The sequence below is a fragment of the Eulemur rufifrons genome, chromosome 24 (genome assembly GCF_041146395.1).
Source record: "Eulemur rufifrons isolate Redbay chromosome 24, OSU_ERuf_1, whole genome shotgun sequence".
NCBI lineage: Eukaryota > Metazoa > Chordata > Mammalia > Primates > Lemuridae > Eulemur > Eulemur rufifrons.
In genome coordinates, this window is record NC_091006.1 from 14,413,324 (window position 1) to 14,434,420 (window position 21,097).

Here is a 21,097-nt window from a genome sequence, read left to right on the forward strand (position 1 = left end):
CGCCAACATGTGTTGTTTTGGGATTTTTTGATAAAGGCCATTCTCACTGGGGTTAAGTGTTGCTTATGTTTCAGGGGCACAATGTGAAATTCTGAAACATGTATACATTGTGAAATGAAAGAAGGCTAATCAACATATCCGTCACCTCACATACTTATCATTCTTTGTAGTGAGCATATTTAAAATCTACTTTCAGCAATTATGAAATCTATAGTACATTATTAACCTTGCTGTGCGATAGATCACAGAACTTATTCCTCTTGTCTAACTGAAACTTTATACCCTTTGATCAACATCTCCCTCTTCCCTGTCTCTCCTCACATTCCCCCAACCCCAAGCCCCTGGCAGCCACCATTCTATTCTGTACTTGTATGAATTTTTAAGATTTCCACATACAAGTGAGATCATTCACTATTTGTCTTTCTGTGCCTGGCTTATTTCACTTAGCATGATGAAATTTGTATGTCAAAGAGATGTCGGCACCCCCATATTCATTGCAGCATTATTCACAATAGCCACAGTATGCAATCCACCTAAGTATTCATCAATGGATAAATGAACAAAATGTGGTATATATGCATGATGCAATACTCAGCTATAAAAATAGGAAATTATGTCATTTGTGACAACATGGATGAACGTGGAAGATTTTGTGTTAAGTGAAATAACCCAGGCACAGAAAGACAAATACTGCATGATCTCACTAATATATGGCATCTAAAAAAATTGAACTCATAGAGAATAGAATGGTGGTTACCATTTATTTTACGTAATATTTGTACATACTTATACGATACATTGTTCCAATACATTCTAGTCTACCAGCTATCAGCTTTTGCTTAGATGATACTAGTACCTTCCTACCTGTCCTCCCTGCCTCCTTCCTTGCCCTAATGTAGCATAATCCATCCTCCAGAGAATAGTGAACTTTTAAAAATATAAATTATGGCTTCTCATTCCTTGGCCTTCAAAACAAAGATATTCATGACCCAGCCCCTCCCCACAGTTGAGTACCCCCCATCAGGCACCTTGGTCACAATGCACTAGAATGTTCTCATTCTTGTCTCAGGATACTGGCACTCACTGTCCACCCTGCCTGAAATAATCCTGGTCCAACTTTTTATGATTAAGATGTTCACTTTCAGTGCAGAAGCCTCTACTGATCCCTCCCCGGACCCCTTCTAAAGGCATTCTTGATCTCTCTTCTGTCATTCTATATCTTTCATTTGTATATATCACCAAATTATTTAACTGTCTCTATCTTTTATTTCTTTCCACTACTGCATCCTCACAAAGAAACAAGACTTTGGAAGACAGAGATTGTTTGCCTTGTTCAAGACTTTAGGTAGGAACTTTGTAATCGGATCATTCCTAAGTCTGAAATTCATTCTGACCATTGGTGTGTGTCTTTTTTTCTTTTTTGCCTCACTCCTACTTTAGAATATAGAAGAGAATTCCGAGAGAGGTTGAAGAATAACATATTGGCAACATTGGACAATATCTCTTGGCCTGAAGACCACATGTATGTCTGCAGTACAGCCGAGAATGAACGTGAAGAGATGCAGAGACTACTGGATCCTAACAGGACTGGAGCCCAGGCCCAGACGATAGTCTTGGAGGGCAGGCCAGGAGTTGGGAAAACCACCAAGGCAATGAAGGCCATGCTGTATTGGGCAGGTGGCATCCTCTTTCAGCATAGGTTCTCCTATGTTTTCTATCTCAGCTGCCTTAAAATGAAATACATGGAGGAGATTACCTTTGCTGACCTGCTTTCTTGGGACCAGCCCAACTTTCAGACCCCCATTGAAGAGTTCATGTCTCAACCTGAGAGGCTCCTGTTTGTTGTTGATGGCTTTGAGGAAATGACCATACCTGAGCCAAGCCCTTATCCCTTGGGGGACAGCCCGCCATGCACAGACTGGTACCAGAAGCTCCCGGTGATCCAAATCCTACTCAGCTTGTTGAAGAAAGAGTTGGTTCCCCTGGCTACCTTACTGATCACAACCAGGATCCCTCATATGAAAGCCCTTGAGAAGTTGTTAGTGAATCCATGCTTTGTACACATCACAGGGTTCACAGAGGAAGACCAAGAGGAGTATTTCATCAGTCACTTTGGTGACCAAGGAAAAGTTAAGACAATCTTGGAACAGATAAGACAGAACGAAATTCTCTTTAATTCTTGCAGTGCCCCCATGGTGTGTTGGACTGTATGTTCCAGCCTGAAGCAGCTAAAGGAGAGAGATTATGATCTCCAGCCAATCACTGAGACCACCACCAGTCTGTATGCCTATTTTTTCTCCAACTTGTTCTCAACAGCAGAGGTGGATTTGGAAGATCAGAGCTGGCCAAGACAGTGGAACACCCTCTGCACCATGGCCATGGAGGGGATGTGGTCTGTGAACTTCAACTTTAGAGAAGAGGACAACCAGTACTTGCTCATGGAAGTGCCCTTAATTGAGTCTCTCCTCCATTTAAATATTCTTCAGCTTGTCAGTGACTATGAGGATTGCATTACCTTCACCCATTCAAGTTTCCAGGAGTTTTTTGCAGCCATGTTCTATGTGCTAGAGGAACCTCAAGAATCCCTTCACTGGTCCAAAAAGCATGAAGATATGAAGATAATATTGAGGTCTGTTTTGGTCAACAAAGAGCCCTACTGGACTCTAGTGGTTCTTTTCTTGTTTGGTCTTTTAAAAAAAGACCTAGTAAGAAAACTAGAGGATACTTTGCATTGTAAAATGTCTTCCAGGGTAATGGAGGAGTTGTTAGAGTGGAAAGAAGAATTAGATAAGTCTGACACTGCCTCTGTCCAATTTGACGTGCTACAATATTTTCGCTGTCTACATGAGACCCAGGAGGAAGACTTTGTAAAGAAGATGTTGGGTCACATCTTCGAAGCTGACCTTGATATTTTTGGGAACACAGAACTCCGAGCTTCTTCATTTTGCCTAAAGCACTGTAAAAGTTTAAGTAAGCTGAGGCTTTCTGTCAGAATCATCCCTGAAAGGGCAACAGGATTTCTGGAGTGAGTAATGCAAAACCACTTCTTTCTCAACTTTCTCCTGTTTTCTCAGAATCTGCCTAAATCTCTCATGATAAACTGGGGATCTGTTGTCATATATCAGTGGTTATGTCTGACCAAACATGCTGGGTCGGCTCCAACTTGTAAGAATATTTTTTTTTAGGTATCACATTGGGTTCCCTAGCTAATTGAATTGATCTGCTTAGAGGTAGATCTTACATCTTATGCATTAACTATGGAAGGTTCATGTACCAGGCATTGTGCTAAGACATCTATTTGCATCTAACTTGTGCCTGCAACTGAGTGGAGGGGTTACTATTGTTGTCACCCATAGATGAGGAAGCTGAAGAATAAAAAACACTACTTGTCTGTGGCAACATAGCTACTGAGCAGCACAACCTGATTCAAAGTCCAGCTTTCTGTCAGCCCTCCAGATCTTAAATGCAGGTGGTTCCCAGGTTACGAATGAGATACGTTCCTGAGAATGTTTTTAAGCAGGATTATATGTAACCTGGATCCCAGATGAATAGTACATATATGGTGGTAATAATAATAATACTATAATATAATAGCTCATCTATGGTAATAATAGCATTTAATACAGTAATAATACCCCTGTATTGTAATAATAAGTTACAGAAACTATTTCTTTTAATTCAAACAAACAACATAAAAACAGACTCATATAAAAAGTTTAGATAAGAGATAGGATGGACATGCTTGTAGCTCTGACTCAGGCGGGACAAAGGCAATTTATGTAACCTAAACAATTGTACCCTCGTAATGTTCTGAAATAGAAAATATATATATTAAAAAAGAGATAGGAGAAATTTCAAAAAAGAATATTAAAGGTTAACACTCACCTAATGCTGCATCTTGCTTACTGGAAGGGGCATTTAGGGGGTGAGAAGGTAGCTGACATTAATTGGAAGATGATGATGGAGAATGGTGCTGGAAAGAATGGAGTGTATGCTGGAGATTCGGGGTTTGATTCTGTTGCTGGAGGAGAGAGCTCACTGCCGAAGTCAGTTTCTTGAAAAAGGTATCTAGAGTTGTTTGCAACCTTTGGTGGGCAAGGTCTTGAAGCAAGTATTGAGGATTGACCTGGATACAGAAGCCATGTCATTGATTCACAGTCTTCTCATCCAAGAGCAGCTGCTTCTAGGAACAAGTAGTGAAGTTGCTCTTGTCTAATGTCATATTATTTAGCACAGTAACAGGCATGTATGCCTCGTCCCAGAATGGCTGAGGACAGAGACATCAAACCACATTAGTTTCCGTTCTCAATCCCTAGCCTGGGGATATTCTGATCCCCAGAAATCTTTATTAAAAAATGCACATGCACACATGCACTCACACCCAAGGTTGGAAATGACTTCTCCAAAGAATGCTACAACTCTGTGCTCAGAGGGAATAAATTAATATCCTTTAGGTGCTTAGGGAATGTGTTCTTTGTTTTACTTCCCTCATCTCTTCTGAAACAAAAAGATTGTGACTTTAATGCTCAGTTATTCTTGTTGTTAACATTGAGAGCCTATTGGGGACATTCTAAATCATTAGAATTCTAATAATTCTAAATCCTAAATACCTGTATGAATCTTAATTCATTACAAGATCCTACAGGAGTACATTTTATTATCCATGTTTTAGGGATAGAAAGAGGGAACACAGATCCTTTTATTCAAAACCCTGTTGTTGTTGTTGTTGTTGTTGTTGTTGTTGTTTTGTTTGTTTGTTTTTTCATTTTTCAATCACAAGCGTCCAAAGACAGTGCCTAGTTATTTTCAAATGGCAATGGATTCTAGCTCTAAAGTTCCTTTTCTCTGCCTTGTTAGCCCATTTAAGTGGCTATTTATCAACAGATACATGCAAAATATTGGGAAAGCATAACAAGAATCATAGAGCAAATACTTTATCATGTTGTGCAGGTTATTTCCCCTCAAATTCTCTCTCTTATGTGTGAAAGTTTTTGTGTATCAACTTCTTATAAGAGGGAATAAATGGTTCTCTTAACCTTTTGGGAAAAAAAAAATAAAAATGGGAGCACAGAGTAAGTAATACTACCAGGGGGAAAAGCTCTGAGTTTGTCTTTGGTCTGAACTTTAAGTGTTTGAGGATTACACCTGCGGTCTTCCTCCCGCATGCGTGCGTTTGCTGTCCCCCGAAGATCACTGTTGAGAATTGGAAGAAAACATTTGGTATCTTGAGAACCATGCCTTTTGGATTACACATCCTTGTGTCTAGAACGCTAATCAGTCCCCACCTTTTTTGGGGGGGGATCTCTTTCTTCTTCCTGTAGATCGTATTCTGGTGTTGGTTGAGACTCAATTTACTCTCATCTCTCTCCCTCGTAAAGCCAACGCTACTCTAGCATGCGGCAGTGGGGCGATATTTGCACCGTGTTTACCACCCACAGGAATCTGCGTGAGCTGGATCTGAGTAACAGCGAGCTGAGTGACTCCTCCATGGGGATGCTCTGCTGTGTGCTGAGGAATCCACAGTGTCAACTTGAAAAGCTGACGTGAGTGTGAGACCTTCACGGCTCTAGAGGACACCGCAGGAGAATAACACAACTTCTTCTTTGGATTAGCACAGTTTACTACTTGCCAGAAAGTAAGCTTAGGCACTCAAGAGAATAAAATAAATCTAGTGCTTGTATTTATGAAGCTGCAAAGTAGCTAGGCAAAGTAGGCTAGGATCTTAAAAAAATATATGACAATCTATCATGAGAGATCTTGTACTAGAGGTACATGTAATTTTTCCTTAAGACTTCTGAGAGAGGCTGCTGTTTTGAGTTAGATTTGAAGGAGTAGAAAACTTCTAGGACATGATAGGGACAAAGCACTTGAGAAGAGCTAAGGGCATGTGTGATCCATGAGAAGTCTTTTATGTCTTCGGGGAAAGTAGGCAGCTTTTGGTAGAACACTCGTTTGTTCAGTGAGTCCTTGCTGAGTGTCTCCTATGTGCTGAGTACCGTTCTCGGTTGCGAGGTTACGGCAGTGAGCCACACAGATGACTCCTGCCACCAGGGGGAAATGAATGAAATAATCAGAGTAGTGATGCGATGTGGGCGTTCTCCCACAAAGGAAGAAAGTCAGCTCAGGGGCTCAGAAAGGGTGTGTGAGGAAGAGGATGTTTGCATTTTTGAGGTAGGGGAGGCAGAATGGCCCAGCTGAATGATGTTTGAGTGAAGACCTCTTTTGTTCAACATGGGGAAGGGGAAGGGACTGAGCCACGTGGGCACCTGGGGAAGAGACAAAACAAGATTGAAGGCCCCAGGAGGAGAATGTGCTTGGTATCTTCAGATAATGTTAGAAGGCCAGCATGGGAACAGTGGGATGAACAGAAGAAGCATCTTCACTAGAGCCAAAGCCTAGCTTTGGACTGAACTCATTGGTCCCCTTTCAGCACGAGAGAAGTAGCAATTATAAGGTCTCCAAGCTGGCTGGAAGGTAGGGAAGATTTAACAAATGGAGCTGTCCCTTGTATGAGAAGCCAGGAAAGAAAGAATGAGAGAGGACACAGTGATACTTAGCATTGAATCTGAGATGGTGTTTGGTTGGGTGAACTGGAGTCTAGGCCAACTAATTCCATCTTACTCTTCCTCCACCAGTCTGTCTTACCCTCCAGGTCTATAAACTAGATGCATGTGTTGATTCAACCAGTTAAGGGCAGGAGATTCAGCAAGAATGACTTTCCTCAAACCTCAGAGCATTGAGTGAGCTAGATCAAACCCATGGGAGGCAGACTTAACCTTCTTTTTAAGTCTTTTTTTTTTTTTTAACTTAAATTTTCATCCTATCACTTAGTTCTCAAGATAAGGAGAAATAAGTTCAAGAAAAAATGAGAACTGTTATGGCCAGGTTGTCTAGGTTGCTATAGGGGGGCTATTTCCCTAGAAGGGTAATGGCAGATTTCTGGGAGAAGGGAAGGGGGCGTGGATTCCTGACTTCGTACATCCATCTGAGCTTTGTGACTCTTGTGAGAGTATGTTTTAGTTTTCCTTCTCAATGTTCAGAACCATGACTCAAAAATCCTTGTTTTGTGTTCTTGTGCATCCGATACAACCTCGGAGCAGTGTGTGTTGTGGGAAGTGGGGGGAGGAAGCAGATAGGAGGCTGGAAACCAATCTTCTCCCCCGATCCAGCTTTTATATTACTTCTCTTCCTCAGGTGCAGATCAATAACTCCTGTGTCAGTTCTAGCAAAGCTCGATCAGGTCCTGTACTGGAACAAGAAGCTGACCTATCTGAACTTGAGCTCTAACAAGCTGGAGGAAGTTAGCTGGATTCTCCGAGTCCTGAGACACCCAGTCTGCAACCTCAAGTATCTGTGGTGAGTCTTTGGTTTTCCAGATCTGTCAGGTGGTCCCCAAATCACCCACAGTCCCAGCAATCCACTGGGAGGACTCACGGGCCTCAGCATTATAACGAAAGGATACAGATTAGCAAAGGAAAAAAGTTCATAGGTGTAGAGGAGCAGTTCTCAAATTTTAACCTATATCAGCATCACCTAGGGGCTGTTCTAAAACAGTCCAGGAACCCACCCCCAGAAAGCCAGCCTGTTCAGGGTGGGACCTGATAATTAGCATTTCCAACAGGCTCCCACGTGTTGCTGCCCCTCCTGGGCTGTGGGGACCACACTTTGAGTGGTGTTGAGCTGGAGGCCATCCTACCTCCGAGGGGGTGAGGAAGAGGGAGAATCCGCTTTTGTTCATGGAGCAAGGGGACTTCCAAACAAAGTTCACTCTTCCTAAGGGTGATTGTTGATCCTGGGGCCTCCGTGATAGGTTGGAATCGTGCGGCCTTGTCTCTGTGGTCTGTTGGGATCTCTTCAGGAAACTCAGAGCGAAGTCCAGTCTGAAGTTCCTCAGCCTGGGGGACAATGATCTCTCTGACATGAGAGGCCTGAGTCAGTCCTCTAGGATACGGAATTTTCCCCTGAAGGACCTGTCGTAAGTCTCGCTGCCTTCTCAAAGTATCTTCTTTGCAAGTCTGCGTGGCACGGCGTGGGTGGCAGTTGGGGGTATGCTTTGGGGGGCCTTGGGGATCCCCCTATTGTATTTACTCATCACATTGACACACTTCTTTTCTTCTTTCTTCCCACCTTTCTTAAGTCTCAATCTCAGCCAGCTTTGTCCTCATTTTGATTGTGGATATCTCACCGGGCAGCTTTCTTTAATAAAACCCCCTATACAACTTTTATCAACCCCCAAACCAGTCGTTTTCAACTGGGGATGAGTTTGTCTTCCAGGGAACGTGTGGCTCTGTCTGGACACATATTTTTTTTTTTTTTTTTTGAGACAGAGTCTCACTCTGTTGCCCAGGCTAGAGTGAGTGCCGTGGCGTCAGCCTAGCTCACAGCAACCTCAAACTCCTGAGCTCAAGCGATCCTCCTGTCTCAGCCTCCCGAGTAGCTGGGACTACAGGCATGCACCACCATGCCCGGCTAATTTTTTCTATATATATTTTTAGCTGTCCATATAATTTCTTTCTATTTTTAGTAGAGATGGGGTCTCGCTCTTGCTCAGGCTGGTCTCAAACTCCTGAGCTCAAACGATCCGCCCACCTCGGCCTCCCAGAGTGCTAGGATTACAGGCGTGAGCCACCGCGCCCGGCCTGGACACATATTTAGTAGTCACAGTTGGGAGGCGGATACCACTGACATCTCATGGATTGATATCCTATAGTGTACTATCCTATAGTCCCCCACCCCAAAACAAGAAAAGGTCTGGCCCAAACGTCAATAGGGCTGAGGTCAAGAAACCCTACCTTGACCTACCTTTTACTCATTCTTTAAGCTTTTGTTCTTTATTCAGTTTAATCTTTCCTTGATGTATGGGTCCCAAATGTGTTCCAAGGGGATGAGGGTTTGAGAAAGAAAGAGGAAGGAAACTGGGCATAGCTGAGGCTCACCTTGCACCTGAACCTTCTACAGCCTGGAGAGATGCAACCTGTCAGTGGCCAGCTGTCCCCACCTGGCCTCGTTTCTCATCAACGTCCAAAAAATGACTCGACTGTGTCTGGGATTTAATCAGCTTCAAGACGATGGCGTAAAGGTGTTGTGTGGTGCCCTGACGCACTCTAAGTGTACCTTACAGAGATTGGAGTAAGTTCTCTGGCTTTGTTTCTAGAAGTAACTCTCTGCGGGGGTAGAGGGGAGGGTAGAGGCAGGGAGCATCCAGGAGAATGTGGTTCCTTCATCCAGGATCCATTTAGATCATTAAAAAGTAACACGCATTGAGTAATTACTATGTGCTAAAAATTGGTCTAAAACAAATGGAGTAGCATCCCAGATTTGTTGAATCAATCCCTGGGGGTTATGCCAAAGAACTTAATTTTAACAAGGACCCCAGGAAATTACAATTATATTAGTCAACCCATATCTGAGCTCCTATCAACAGACATAGAACCAGGTACCAGGTTGGGGTTGTAGGATAAGACATACTTCTTGCCCAAATGTAGGATATATTTATAGCTTTATGAGTGAGATACAAAAACAAAACAACAATAGTTATGACGAAAAATAAAGTGGAATGAACAAAGAGTGATGGGTTAGGTTTCCCAGTAAAGTCTTCTCTCACCAACCTAGCTGAAGAGGCGACACTTAAGCAGCGACTGGAAGGAAGTGAAGGAGGGAGCCGTATGCAGAGAGGGAACAGCCGAGTTAAAGATGCTGAGGTTGGAATGAACGTGGGTGTTGAAGGAACAAGGAGAAAGCTACTGTAGTTGGATAAAGCTGAGGTCGATAATGGTAGGAGATGATGGTGCCTGCTGTGTGCCGGGCTGTGCAGGAATCCGTGTGCTGTTTGGGGTGAGATGGGAAGTCGGCCATGGGTTTGAAGCTAGATGTTGACTTAATCTGAATGTCACCCAAAACTGCTGTTGAAGGATGGACTGTAGCAGGGGCAAAGATGTGACTAGAAGCAAGTGATGTGGCTGTCCCTGTAGACCAGGAGAGGGGTGTGATGTGGCTGTTTCTATAGACCAGGCAACAGGGGTGATGTGGCTGTCCCTATAGACCAGGTGATGGGGTGATGTGGCTGTCCCCATAGACCAGGTGATGGGGTGATGTGGCTGTCCCTATAGACCAGGTGATGGGGTGATGTGGCTGTCCCTATAGACCAGGCAAGGGGTGTGATGTGGTTGTTCCTATAGACCAGGATGTGAGAGAGCTGCCCAGGATGAGTAGCAGGATTTGGGGATATATTTGAAGGTAGAGCCAATGGGGTTTGTTGATGGCTTAGAGGTTATTTAGGAGGGAGTGCCTCCCAGGTGATGGGCTTGGGAAAGGGGTGGGGCCATTCCCTGACACGGGGAAAGTCTGGGGGCAGAGCAGGGTCCAGGTGTGAGGAGCTTGTGATGGCTATCAGACAGGCACGTGGAGATGTTATGAGCCATTGTACATAGCACTGCAGGACACAAGAGGCTTGCAGGGTAGGGATGAGAAACCACGTAGGTGGTGGATGCTAAGTGAACATTTTTAGATCTCTTCTCTGGTTACATTATGCTGCTCTGCTGCAGGTGTGGAACAGATGGAGGGTTGGGTTTTCCTGAGGATTGGATATTTGTCAGATGAGTATAAAAGAACAGAAAAGGCCAAGGGTCTTGAGTTGCAACCAAGGAGATGATTATGGTGAAGAAATGTGGAAATCTGAACTGGCTAAGGAGTGAAAGGTTAGCACTCATCTTAGCATTGAGTCTCAAAGGGCCAGAACATTAGTAGGTGACTGATACATAGATCATATGAATTATGTCACAATGCGTATAATTGTCACACATTTACAATTGTAATTATTATAACAATTTTAATTATGATAACAATTGTAATTACGTGTTTACATGTATAATTGTAACATATACCATAATATAAAATACATAGTATATTTTTATAAAATTTATTATACAACATTAACACAACAAACATACTATATATCAGTTATATACTAATATATCTAATATATAATCTCTATTAAGTAATTTACCTTCTATAGCTTGTATTGCATACTTTTTGCCAAGTATTGTCTCGAGCACATGTTTTGCTCATTGGATCGTTGACAACTCTATGATAAACCATTAGAATCTCCACTGTAGACTGGAGAAAATGAAGGCTGATGAGAATAAAGGCCCTTGCTGAAGGTCACAGCTAGTGATGGCTGAGCCGCACGTGAACCCACGTCTGCCGGCGCCAGAGGCTGGGCTTTCTCCCCAGCTGCCTCAGAGCCATTGAAAATTTTTCCCTTTTTTTTTTTTTTTCCCTAAATCAGCCACTGACAAGAAGCACGTGCTTGGTGTGCTCATTGTGTAAATCTGGACGGGGAAAGGGTTAGGGTTAAAGTCAGCGTAGTACTCGGCAAGCCTGCACTGGGGCCCACAGCATCTAGTCTGAAAAGGCGGAAGCTGTGGTTCAGGAGCGGCCCCACTGGCAGACTCAAAGAAGGGAATTGGGGCTCATGTTCCAGGTGCCTCAGTCTGGGCTGCTTTCCTGAACGCCTGTCTCCGTGGCTCTCGCCCTGCAGGCTTTGGTTTTGCCAGCTTGGAGCACTCAGTTGCAAGCACTTGTCAGCCGCTCTCCTTAAGAACAACAGTTTGAAACACCTGAACCTGAGCAAGAACAACCTGAGAGATGAAGGAGTGAAGTTTCTGTGTGAGGCTTTGAGTCATCCCGATTGCAATCTGAAGAGCCTGGAGTAAGTGTTGTTGGCTCCTTCTCGCTTAGTGAATGGGTGGAGAGCAACGGGAATCAGCCTACAAATGCCAGAGTTCCTAATGGGGTTTGAGTGAGCGAGCCCTGGGTGTGGAGACCATCCTTGCCATAAGGAGCTTGAGGTTTTGTTGGTGGTGTGGGTATGGGCGGTGGTGCCTATGGGGGGAGATGGAAATGGGGTGACTATTAAGGACCAACCACAATGTGTGTGTCGGGATCCTTCAAACCACCCTTGGGTTTGATGATTCACTAAGTGGCTCACAGGACAGCCTAGGGTCGTGTTCATAGCTATGATTCATCATGGTGAAAGGACGCAAGGCAAAATCGGCAAATGGACAGGGTACGTGGGACAAAGCCCAGAGGAAACCAGACACAAGCTCCGACGGGCAATCACACAGGAGAACCCTCAGTTTCCCCAGCACCTAGCTGTGACATTACATGCACAGTGCTGTTTACCAAGGTAGCTCATTAGGGACTCAGGGCTCAGGGCTTTTATTGGGTGCTGGTCATATATGCATCTCCTGCCTCGCAGGTACCAGGATTCCAGACTTCCAGAAGGAAAACAGGTGTTCAACATAAACCATGTTGTTTGCATAATTTAGGCACAGTAGCCATTCTCATCAAGGAGTGATGGGAGCTCTCCTGAAATCTGAGTTTCCACATGCTAGTCTAGAGCTAATCTTCCAAGTAGACAAGATTATCTACGGATAGCTTTTTTCCTCCTGTGAAATATATTATCCCATGTTTGATATAGAAGTTAGAAATGAGCTCCAACTCTTCCTAGTTTGCCAGCACATAATATAAATAATTTTGTGTATAATTTCTGTCTGTGCATGTTTTTGAACATACGGTCCATATCAGAGTTTCAGAAAGGCCTATGACCCCGAATAGCAATATAGGTGGTGGTGATATTAAAAAAAAACCATAGACATAGGATGCTAAGAAATTTGGAAAGCTTTGTAAACAGTTCTTATTTCCTAATTTTCATAGTGCTGGGAATATCTTAATGGACCCAAATGTAGCCCATCTATACTTGGACAGAATTGAATATTTTTGCATTGATAATATAGGCAAGTAAATTCATAGGATTAAAGGTTGCTCTGCTGTACTGTGGGACAGCCACTCACCAGATGTGTTTGAATTTAAATTAATATTAGTGAAAATTAAATATGATGAAAAGTTCGGTCTCAATTGTACAAACCACACTTCAAGTGCTTGGTAGTCACATGTGGCTAGCAGCTACCATAGTGGACATCATAGGTATAGAATGCTTCCATCATCATGGAAGGTTTTACTGGACTTTGCTGATTCAAAGGGTGGACAAAGTCCACTCTGACAGTCCTCACCAGACATCCGGTTTCCCTCCTTTGGGGTCACCAATGCTTTAAGTTTCCTTTTATTTTTTTAACCTTTCCAGAGGTTTTCTGTGCATATAAGTGACTATATATGTTTTCACTCAGCATTTATCACCATGAAGCATATACCCCAAACAATATATCTGAGAATGTTACCCATCAGTACAAAACAGCCTTTATTCTTGTATGGTTACATAGTAATTTGTTGAATGGATACACTGTACTCCTTATGAATAGTATGGTTGTTTCCAATCTTCTGACAAAGTTATTAAAGTTATGCCATATATCTGTTTACCTGTATCATTTTAGACACATGTAAATATATTTGCAGAACAGGTTTCTAGAAACAGAGAGGCTGGGCCAAATGGTATCTGCAATAAAATCTTAAACGGGGATCACCCAGTTGCCGTCCGCAGAGGTTGTACCAACAGTCCCACCAGCCAAGAGCACCCATCACCTAAATCCTTACAGTGTTCTAAACCCCCTTGATCTTTGCACATTTGAGAGGTAGGAAAATGTTAGCTCAATGTAGTGTTTTTAATTCTTCCACAGGATATTTGAAACTTAGGTAAGAGTAGGGAGAATAGCATATAATCAACTGTATCCTCAAACTTCAACAATTATTGATTCATGGCTAATCTGCTTTCTCCTAAGACCTCACCAAAGCTCTCCAAGATTATTTTGAGGCCAGCCAAGGGGTCATATCTCCTCCTTTATAAATCAAAGTATTTATTTATTTGTATCTGTGTTAGTAAGAATACAATGCACACTATTTGGGTGATGGACACACTTACAACTTTGACTCAAACTGAACAAAGGCAATTCATGTAACCAAAAAATTTGTACCCCTGTAATATTTTTGGGGAAAAAAGATCTCTATGACGAAAACTTAAAAACTCTAAAAATAAAAGAGAATGAAGTTGAGCTTGTTCTCAAATGTTGCAAATCATTTGTATAAACTTCCACATGAAAGACCTGTTAAGATTTGCTGATCGGCCGGGCGCGGTGGCTCACGCCTGTAATCCTAGCACTCTAGGAGGCCGAGGCGGGTGGATCGCTCAAGGTCAGGAGTTCGAGACCAGCCTGAGCAATGAGCGAGACCCCGTCTCTACTAAAAATAGAAAGAAATTATCTGGCCAACTAAAATATATATATAGGAAAAAAAAATTAGCCGGGCATGGTGGCGCATGCCTGTAGTCCCAACTACTCGGAAGGCTGAGGCAGGAGGATCGCTTGAGCCCAGGAGTTTGAGGTTGCTGTGAGCTAGGCTGACGCCACAGCACTCACTCTAGCCCGGGCAACAGAGTGAGACTCTGTCTCAAAAAAAAAAAAAAAAAAAAAAAAAGATTTGCTGATTATTTTTTCCTTCATTATGTTTTTGGTTTTTCCCTACTGAGTTGGTGGCATTCCCTTTTAAAAATTTTTAATTTTTTATAGTGAATTGACAATTTATAATTGTATATATTTATGGGGTACAAAATGATGGAAAATTAAATCAAGCTAGTTAATATATCCATCACCTCACATACTTACCATTTTTTGTAGCGGCAACATAGAAATTTACTCTCAGCGATTTTGAAATGTACAATACTCCTAACTATATCTGACATACCATCCACTAGATCTCAAAAAGAAATCATCCATATTCATCCTAACTGAAATTTTGTACCTGTTGACCCTCATCTGCTCATTCCCCTCTACCCGAAACCTCTTAACTAGGGAAATTTGGCTTTTTGGGGTACAATTTCATGTATTATTTATCATGTTGGCAGTTGTCTTAGAGTGGGCCTTTGGTTTTTAACACATAGACATTTTTTCATGTAGTCAAACTTTTCCTCTTATGGCTAAAGGATTTCTCTGTCCTGGGTGCCTTCTCCACATTAAGGTGTCAGCTTCCAGTGTTTCTCTCTCCTTCCACTCCCCTTCCATCTTTCTCCTGTCTCTTTCTTGTCCCTTCCCACTCGCCCCATACTCTCTTCAAATATTCCCCTGGATTCATCATTCTGAACTTATTTTAGTATAGTAATTCATTCTTTTTTATTTTTTGAATTTTAAATTTTTTTTTTAATTTCAGAATATTACAGGGGCACAAATGTTTAGGTTACATACATTGCCTTTGCCCCGCCTGAGCCAGAGCTACAAGAATGTCCATCCCCCAGACAGTGAGCACAGCACCCATTAGGTGTGACTATACCCGTCCCCTCCTCCCCACTCCCACCTGCCCAACACCCAATGAATGTTACCACTATATGTGAACATAAGCGTTGATCAGTTAGTACCAATTTGATGGTGAGTACATGTGGTGCTTGTTTTTCCATTCTTGGGATACTTCACTTAGCAGAATGGGCTCCAGCTCTATCCGGGATAATACAAGAGGTGCTAGATCAGCATTGTTTTTTGTGGCTGAGTAGAACTCCATGGTGTACATATATCACATTTTATTAATCCACTCATGTATTGATGGGCACTTGGATTGTTTCCACATCTTTGCAGTTGTGAATTGTGCTGCTATAAACATTCAAGTGCAGATGTCTTTTTTATAGAATGTCTTTTGTTTGTTTGGGTAGATGCCCAGTAGTGGGATTGCTGGATCAAATAGTAGTTCTGCTTGTAGCTCTTTGACGCATCTCCGTATTACTTTCCATAAAGGCTGTACTAGTTTGCAGTCCCAAGGTGAGATTTCTGGTGTGTTTTTCAGCTCAGCTGTTGAACTCAAAGGCTGGAAAACATGTAGTGTGATAGCCAAGTAAAGTCTAAGTACTCGGGTGGTAAATATCAGAGATGCCCTCCACACTGTCAAGCCTGCAGATGGCACAGGGAGGGGAGAGTAGAGTGTTCTGTGCCATCTGCTTTCTTTCATCACAGGTAAACAGAGCACCTCAGTGTGTCCTGGCCCTTCAGGGCTTGGGATGAGGAGTCTGGCTCTGGCATCTCTCCTTTCCTTGGAAGTGAGATGAGCTGGAGTATACAAAGCAAAGCTTAAGGACTCAATCATTTTTCCCCCTTTCATACATTCTTATTTTGCAGTTTGTCAGGCTGTGGCTTCACAGCAAAGGGCTGTCAGGAGCTTGCTGATGCCCTCAAGCATAATCACAATCTGAAAATTTTGGATATTGGGAGAAATGATCTTCAGGATGATGGAGTAAAACTACTGTGCGAGGCTCTGAAAGCTTCAAATTGTGCATTGAACACTTTGGGGTGAGTTGACACTGTTCTCCTTGTAGAAAGCCTCTTCTCTCTACTCCTGGGGTGAGGAGAGGATAACATCAGGGTCACCTGGGTGGGGGTTTGGAAGGTGAGCAATGGAGCATAGAGTGGTGTTGTGCACCCAGCTACCCAGGAGGCTGAGGCAGGAGAATTGCTTGAGTCCAGGAGTTTAAGGCAGCCTGCGCTATGATCACACCTGTGAATAGCCACTGCCTTGCAGCCCGGGCAACAGAATGAGACCTCGTCTCAGGGGAAAAAAAAATAGGTCAGAAATGGCAAAGGATAAAGTTCTCCTTTTAAAAATCTCTCCTGCTAGATGAAAAGCTCCAAGTGTAGAGAAAGTGTTTTGCTCTTGTAAATCCTTGGCATACTACAAATAAACTCACTTTCAATCAGCACATTGTAGGTACCAGGTGCTGGGAGGATGCAGCTGGGAGGATGTTCTCTGCACTGTGAATCTTTACTTCTAAGGGGAAGACTGATTTTTTTTTTTTTTTTTTTTTAACCATAAGGCAAGGTGTGCTCAGCTAAGATGGTTTTACCTCAAGCCATAGAATTTTTGGCTAACTGTGGCCTAAATGATAGCCATTTCTCACATAGGTAATGGTTCTAGGGTTGGTTAATTTGATAGCTTGATAATGTTTTTGGAAAGGCTGTGTATTAGAATTTGTTAGAAGGTATTTAACGAACCTATGCAAATTATAAAGCACCTCCAGCATTGTTGGGGTGAACCAGCCACCTCAAACCTCTATTCAGAGATTGTTAAATCTACTATCTGAACACCATGAATTAAACTGTTGGTTAAAACATCAAAGAACTGACTTGGTCTCTCACAGACCTTTAAAAAAAAAAAAAAAGACATGAATAGGTTAATGTTATCTGCAGTGCCAAATTTAAGATAGTTTGGCAGAACTGCATTCTGATTCGAGAAGTTCATCTTTACTCCAAAAAAATTAGGCAATTTATTGAAGGACTATTTCCTTAGGAGAGAGACTCATTCTGACTTTTTCCTTTCTAAAAGGAAGGCTTGCTGTTTAGTGCCAATGGCGAAGCTGGTGTGCCTGAGCCATGTGATGGGCTGGGTGGAAGTGAGGCGCGCTCTGGTGCTTGGCGGGTGCTGATATTGGGCCCCAGCAACCACAGGACCCGGACCAGCACCGCAAAGTGCAGCACACACCGCACACTCTAGTTTTCCTCAGAAACTGCCCACAGTTTTGCGATAGACTTTACGTAGGAGGTCAGGTCTTGAGACAAACCTGGAAACAAGAGCCGTCATCTCCAAGCCCCTCAAAAGAAGGAAGGGAAGGGAAGTCCTTGGTGGAGGGCAACAGCACATACAGATGCTCTTTGCTGGGGGGACAGGTGAAGGATGTGCGGTTGGAAACAGTGATGTGTCTGGAAAATGGGGTACGACGGAGTTTAAAACGACTGTGTAGGACAGGCTGTCATTGGAATGCATACTATGTGCGTGGAAGTGGGAAACGCGGGCAATCACTTCATCTTCCAGGAGGGAGCTATAAGGAGGTGCAGGTACTTGATACCCATTTTACAGATGAAGAGACTGAGGCAAGGCATCACTTAGCTACGCCAGGATTTGGACAGGGTCCAAGTCTGACTTGGGAGCTAATCCTTTTCACTGCTTCTCTGTCTCTTATATATCTTCAGAGGCAAACTTTTTTTCATCCTTTAGGTAAGAGAGAAGCCATCAGATTTATGCGGGTAAATTAGGGGCATAGTTACATTTTACAAAAGAATGCTGGTCTGGTTTAAGCCCTCACTTGCTAGATGCTTCTCCCCAGAGGAAGAAATAGATGACATGTTTGCAACAATTACCACGTTGCGTTCAGTGATGAATCCCTTCCCGATCCCAGCTCACTTGCACTGAGTCTCGTTCTCCAACACTGGCCATAAGGGAGGGACACGCACCTATACGTGTGTATACCCCCCACTGGGTGTCCCAGAGTCGTATACTGAGGCTTCCATCCTTACTCTCAGCACTGCTGACATGGGCTGGACCATTCTATATCATGGGGGCGTCCTGTGCACCGCAGGGTGTTGAGTGGCGTCCCTCGCCTCCACCTACTAGATGCAATAGCTTCTCCCACTCCCAGACGTTGTCAGTCTCCTCTGTGGGGGCAAAGTCACCCTGGATTGAGAAACACTGGACGAGAGGATTCGAGGAGTGCTATTAAAGGTACAAGACCTGATCAACAATATATAACATAGTGGCCTTGTATCCGAGACATCCAGACAGACCTCTTTGACATTAAAGCCCCTGTTTTTCCTGTCTGTCAAATGGTACCTTTCTTTGGAGGTATTCCCTAAATCCCACCCAACCTCCTCCAACATAAGGAAATAGGTTCCCGCCCTCTATTCTTTGTGTGTCAAGTGCTCTGTGTGTAACACATGTCATGTTTCTTTTTAGACTTAGATAAAGATTTCTGCTGTGTTAAGCTGATCTAATACACGCTGTCACCTTCTTTGCGTTCCTAGCAGTTAGCCAACCACATGTTCAAATTTTATTGAATTTAAAAATAAGATGAAAAAAAGGATAAAGAGATAGTAGTGTTATTTTAGTCCTTTCAAAGATTTTATAAGTAAATTCACATCTATTTTAGACTAGAGTGATTTCTTTCACATTGTGGCAGGTTAGACTTTTGTTTCCTCCTCCTGTGTCAGATAGGGCTTAAAGTAGTAACTACCTTTCATAGGGTTGGGGTCTGGATTAAACAGGTTGCATGTAAGTATTTAGAGAAGTGTCCCATGGTAAGTACCCCACTGTTAAGCAATCTGCTTAGTACTATTCCCCCCGCCCAGATGTTATATATCACTTTTCTTTCTAATTTCTCAATCTCAGTGGACTGTGGTTTATGCTTCCTTCCCACCCACCCCTAGGTTGGAGAAATGCAATCTGACAGCCGCTTGCTGCCAGCATCTCTCCTCTGTTCTCAGCAGCTGCAACAGCCTCGTTAACCTGAACCTTATAGGCAACGACTTGGAGACCGATGGAGCCAAGACGCTGTGTGAGGCCTTGAGAAATTCGATGTGTAATCTACAAAAACTCGGGTAATCCCCACTGATTTTTCCACGGGGATTTCAAATTTTCTTTAAATTTTTGGCTGGGTACAAGTGGCTCATACCTGTAATCCTAGCACTTTGGGAGGCTGAGGCTGGAGGACCGCTTGAGGCCAGGAGTTTGAAACCAGCCTGGGCAACTTAGCAAGACCCTCTCTTAAAAACTTAATTTTTTTTCATTTTAATTAACTTAAACAGCCACATGTGCATAATGACTACCATATTGCAGGGTGCAGTTATAGAGACTTTTAGGTATTTTGAGAGTCCTCACTTCTCTCATTCCTGTGCCTGCTCTATGTGCCACTCAACCAGCTTCTCTCTCAGGGGCCAAGCTCCCTGGCGTGGGAGACAGCGGGAAACAAAGGACATGAGCCTTGCCCTTGTGGGTCTTGAGCTCTCAGGGAGAAGATAAATCTGAGGCTTGAAGCAGTCTTTGTTGTCCTGAATGCTACGGAAGAAACTCTGGGTGGAGGTATAGAGAAATCAGACTGATCGGGATGGTGAGAGCTTGTCTGATGTGGTGTCATTGATCTCAAATCCCAAGGCAGCTGGAAGGAGAAACTATATGTCAAAAGGGGAACATGGGCTGTGACTAGAGATGAAGGGTGGGCGTTCTAAGGAAGCTGCAGTAGTACGTGCAAAGGCCCTGAGGTTGGACCAAGCTTTGTGTTGCCCTTTTGAGGTATTGAAAAGAGCATTTAATCAGAACACCCTCCATCTCATCCAGTGCTCTGGAGAGGAGATCGGAAAGGTAAGCGACTGTTACTCCTACAGAAAAATGTTAAACTAGATAGGTTTTAGCAGAACTTATCTCGGATGCCAAGGGACTTTGCCTACTTTGGGAAGTTAGTCAAAACCTGTACATTTAGGATTTGATGTTATCTGCTTTGCACTTAAGTGGTACATTTAAAAAAGAGTTCAAGGATGAGGACATTAGAAATGAAGGTTCTCCCTTTTCATTTTGTGTGTGTGTGTGTGTGTGTGTGTGTGTAGAGGGATGTTCAACAATGGACCCAGACTCTCACTTCCTCTTGGAGAACAGAGTGCTCAGGTGTTTTCCAAAAATTTGCTAAACACAGCTAATACAAATGAGAAGAACTATTTATATTTATTCATAAACAGTGACAATGACCTGATTACCCTGACCTGGCCTGTGCGTATTTTGTCATCTTTGCCATGGTTTGCCCATCTTTTGCTTTTTCTCTATGGAAAGGGGTTCTTGTGCCTTCATATCTCCTCCCAACATCTATGGGGGTGGGTGGGATGTGCCAACATAAGGGTACACAAACGTTAGTTTTTGTGTGGGGCATCTCTTTCTTTCTTTTTGAGACAAGAGTCTCACTCTGTCACCTGGGACCTGGACTAGAAAGTGCAGTAGAGTCATCGCAGCTCACAGCAACCTCAAACTCCTGGGCTCAAGCAATCCTCCTGCCTCAGCCTCCGGGTAGCTGGGACTCCAGGTGCATGCCATGACACCTGGCTAATTTCTTTATTTTTAGTAGAGACGGTGTCTTGCTCTTGCTCAGGCTGGTCTCGAACTCCGAGCGCAAGCAATCTTCCCACTTTGGCCTCCCAGAGTGCTATGATGATTACAGGTGCAAGCCACTGCGGCCGGCCCTATTGCTTTCCCTTATTTTATTTATTTCACATTACGTCTGTGCTGCGTCACTTTATGTCTGCACATCTTCGCTGCTTTATTTTCTGCAGGCTTCAAGACGACTTGCACAATATAG

At 43.3% G+C, this 21,097-nt stretch overlaps 1 protein-coding gene across 1 annotated transcript in view; it reads left to right on the forward strand.

Moving 5' to 3' along the window:
• The window catches only part of LOC138374215 (NACHT, LRR and PYD domains-containing protein 13-like), a 36,079-nt gene extending 14,982 nt beyond the window's left edge, over positions 1-21,097 (forward strand). Inside the window, exons 3-10 of the mRNA XM_069456929.1 lie at positions 1,441-3,025; positions 5,379-5,543; positions 7,195-7,356; positions 8,959-9,129; positions 11,540-11,710; positions 16,110-16,280; positions 19,185-19,312; positions 21,072-21,097. Coding sequence (XP_069313030.1) covers positions 1,441-3,025; positions 5,379-5,543; positions 7,195-7,356; positions 8,959-9,129; positions 11,540-11,710; positions 16,110-16,280; positions 19,185-19,312; positions 21,072-21,097 — 2,579 coding nt within the window. The remainder of the gene's footprint in view (positions 1-1,440; positions 3,026-5,378; positions 5,544-7,194; positions 7,357-8,958; positions 9,130-11,539; positions 11,711-16,109; positions 16,281-19,184; positions 19,313-21,071) is intronic.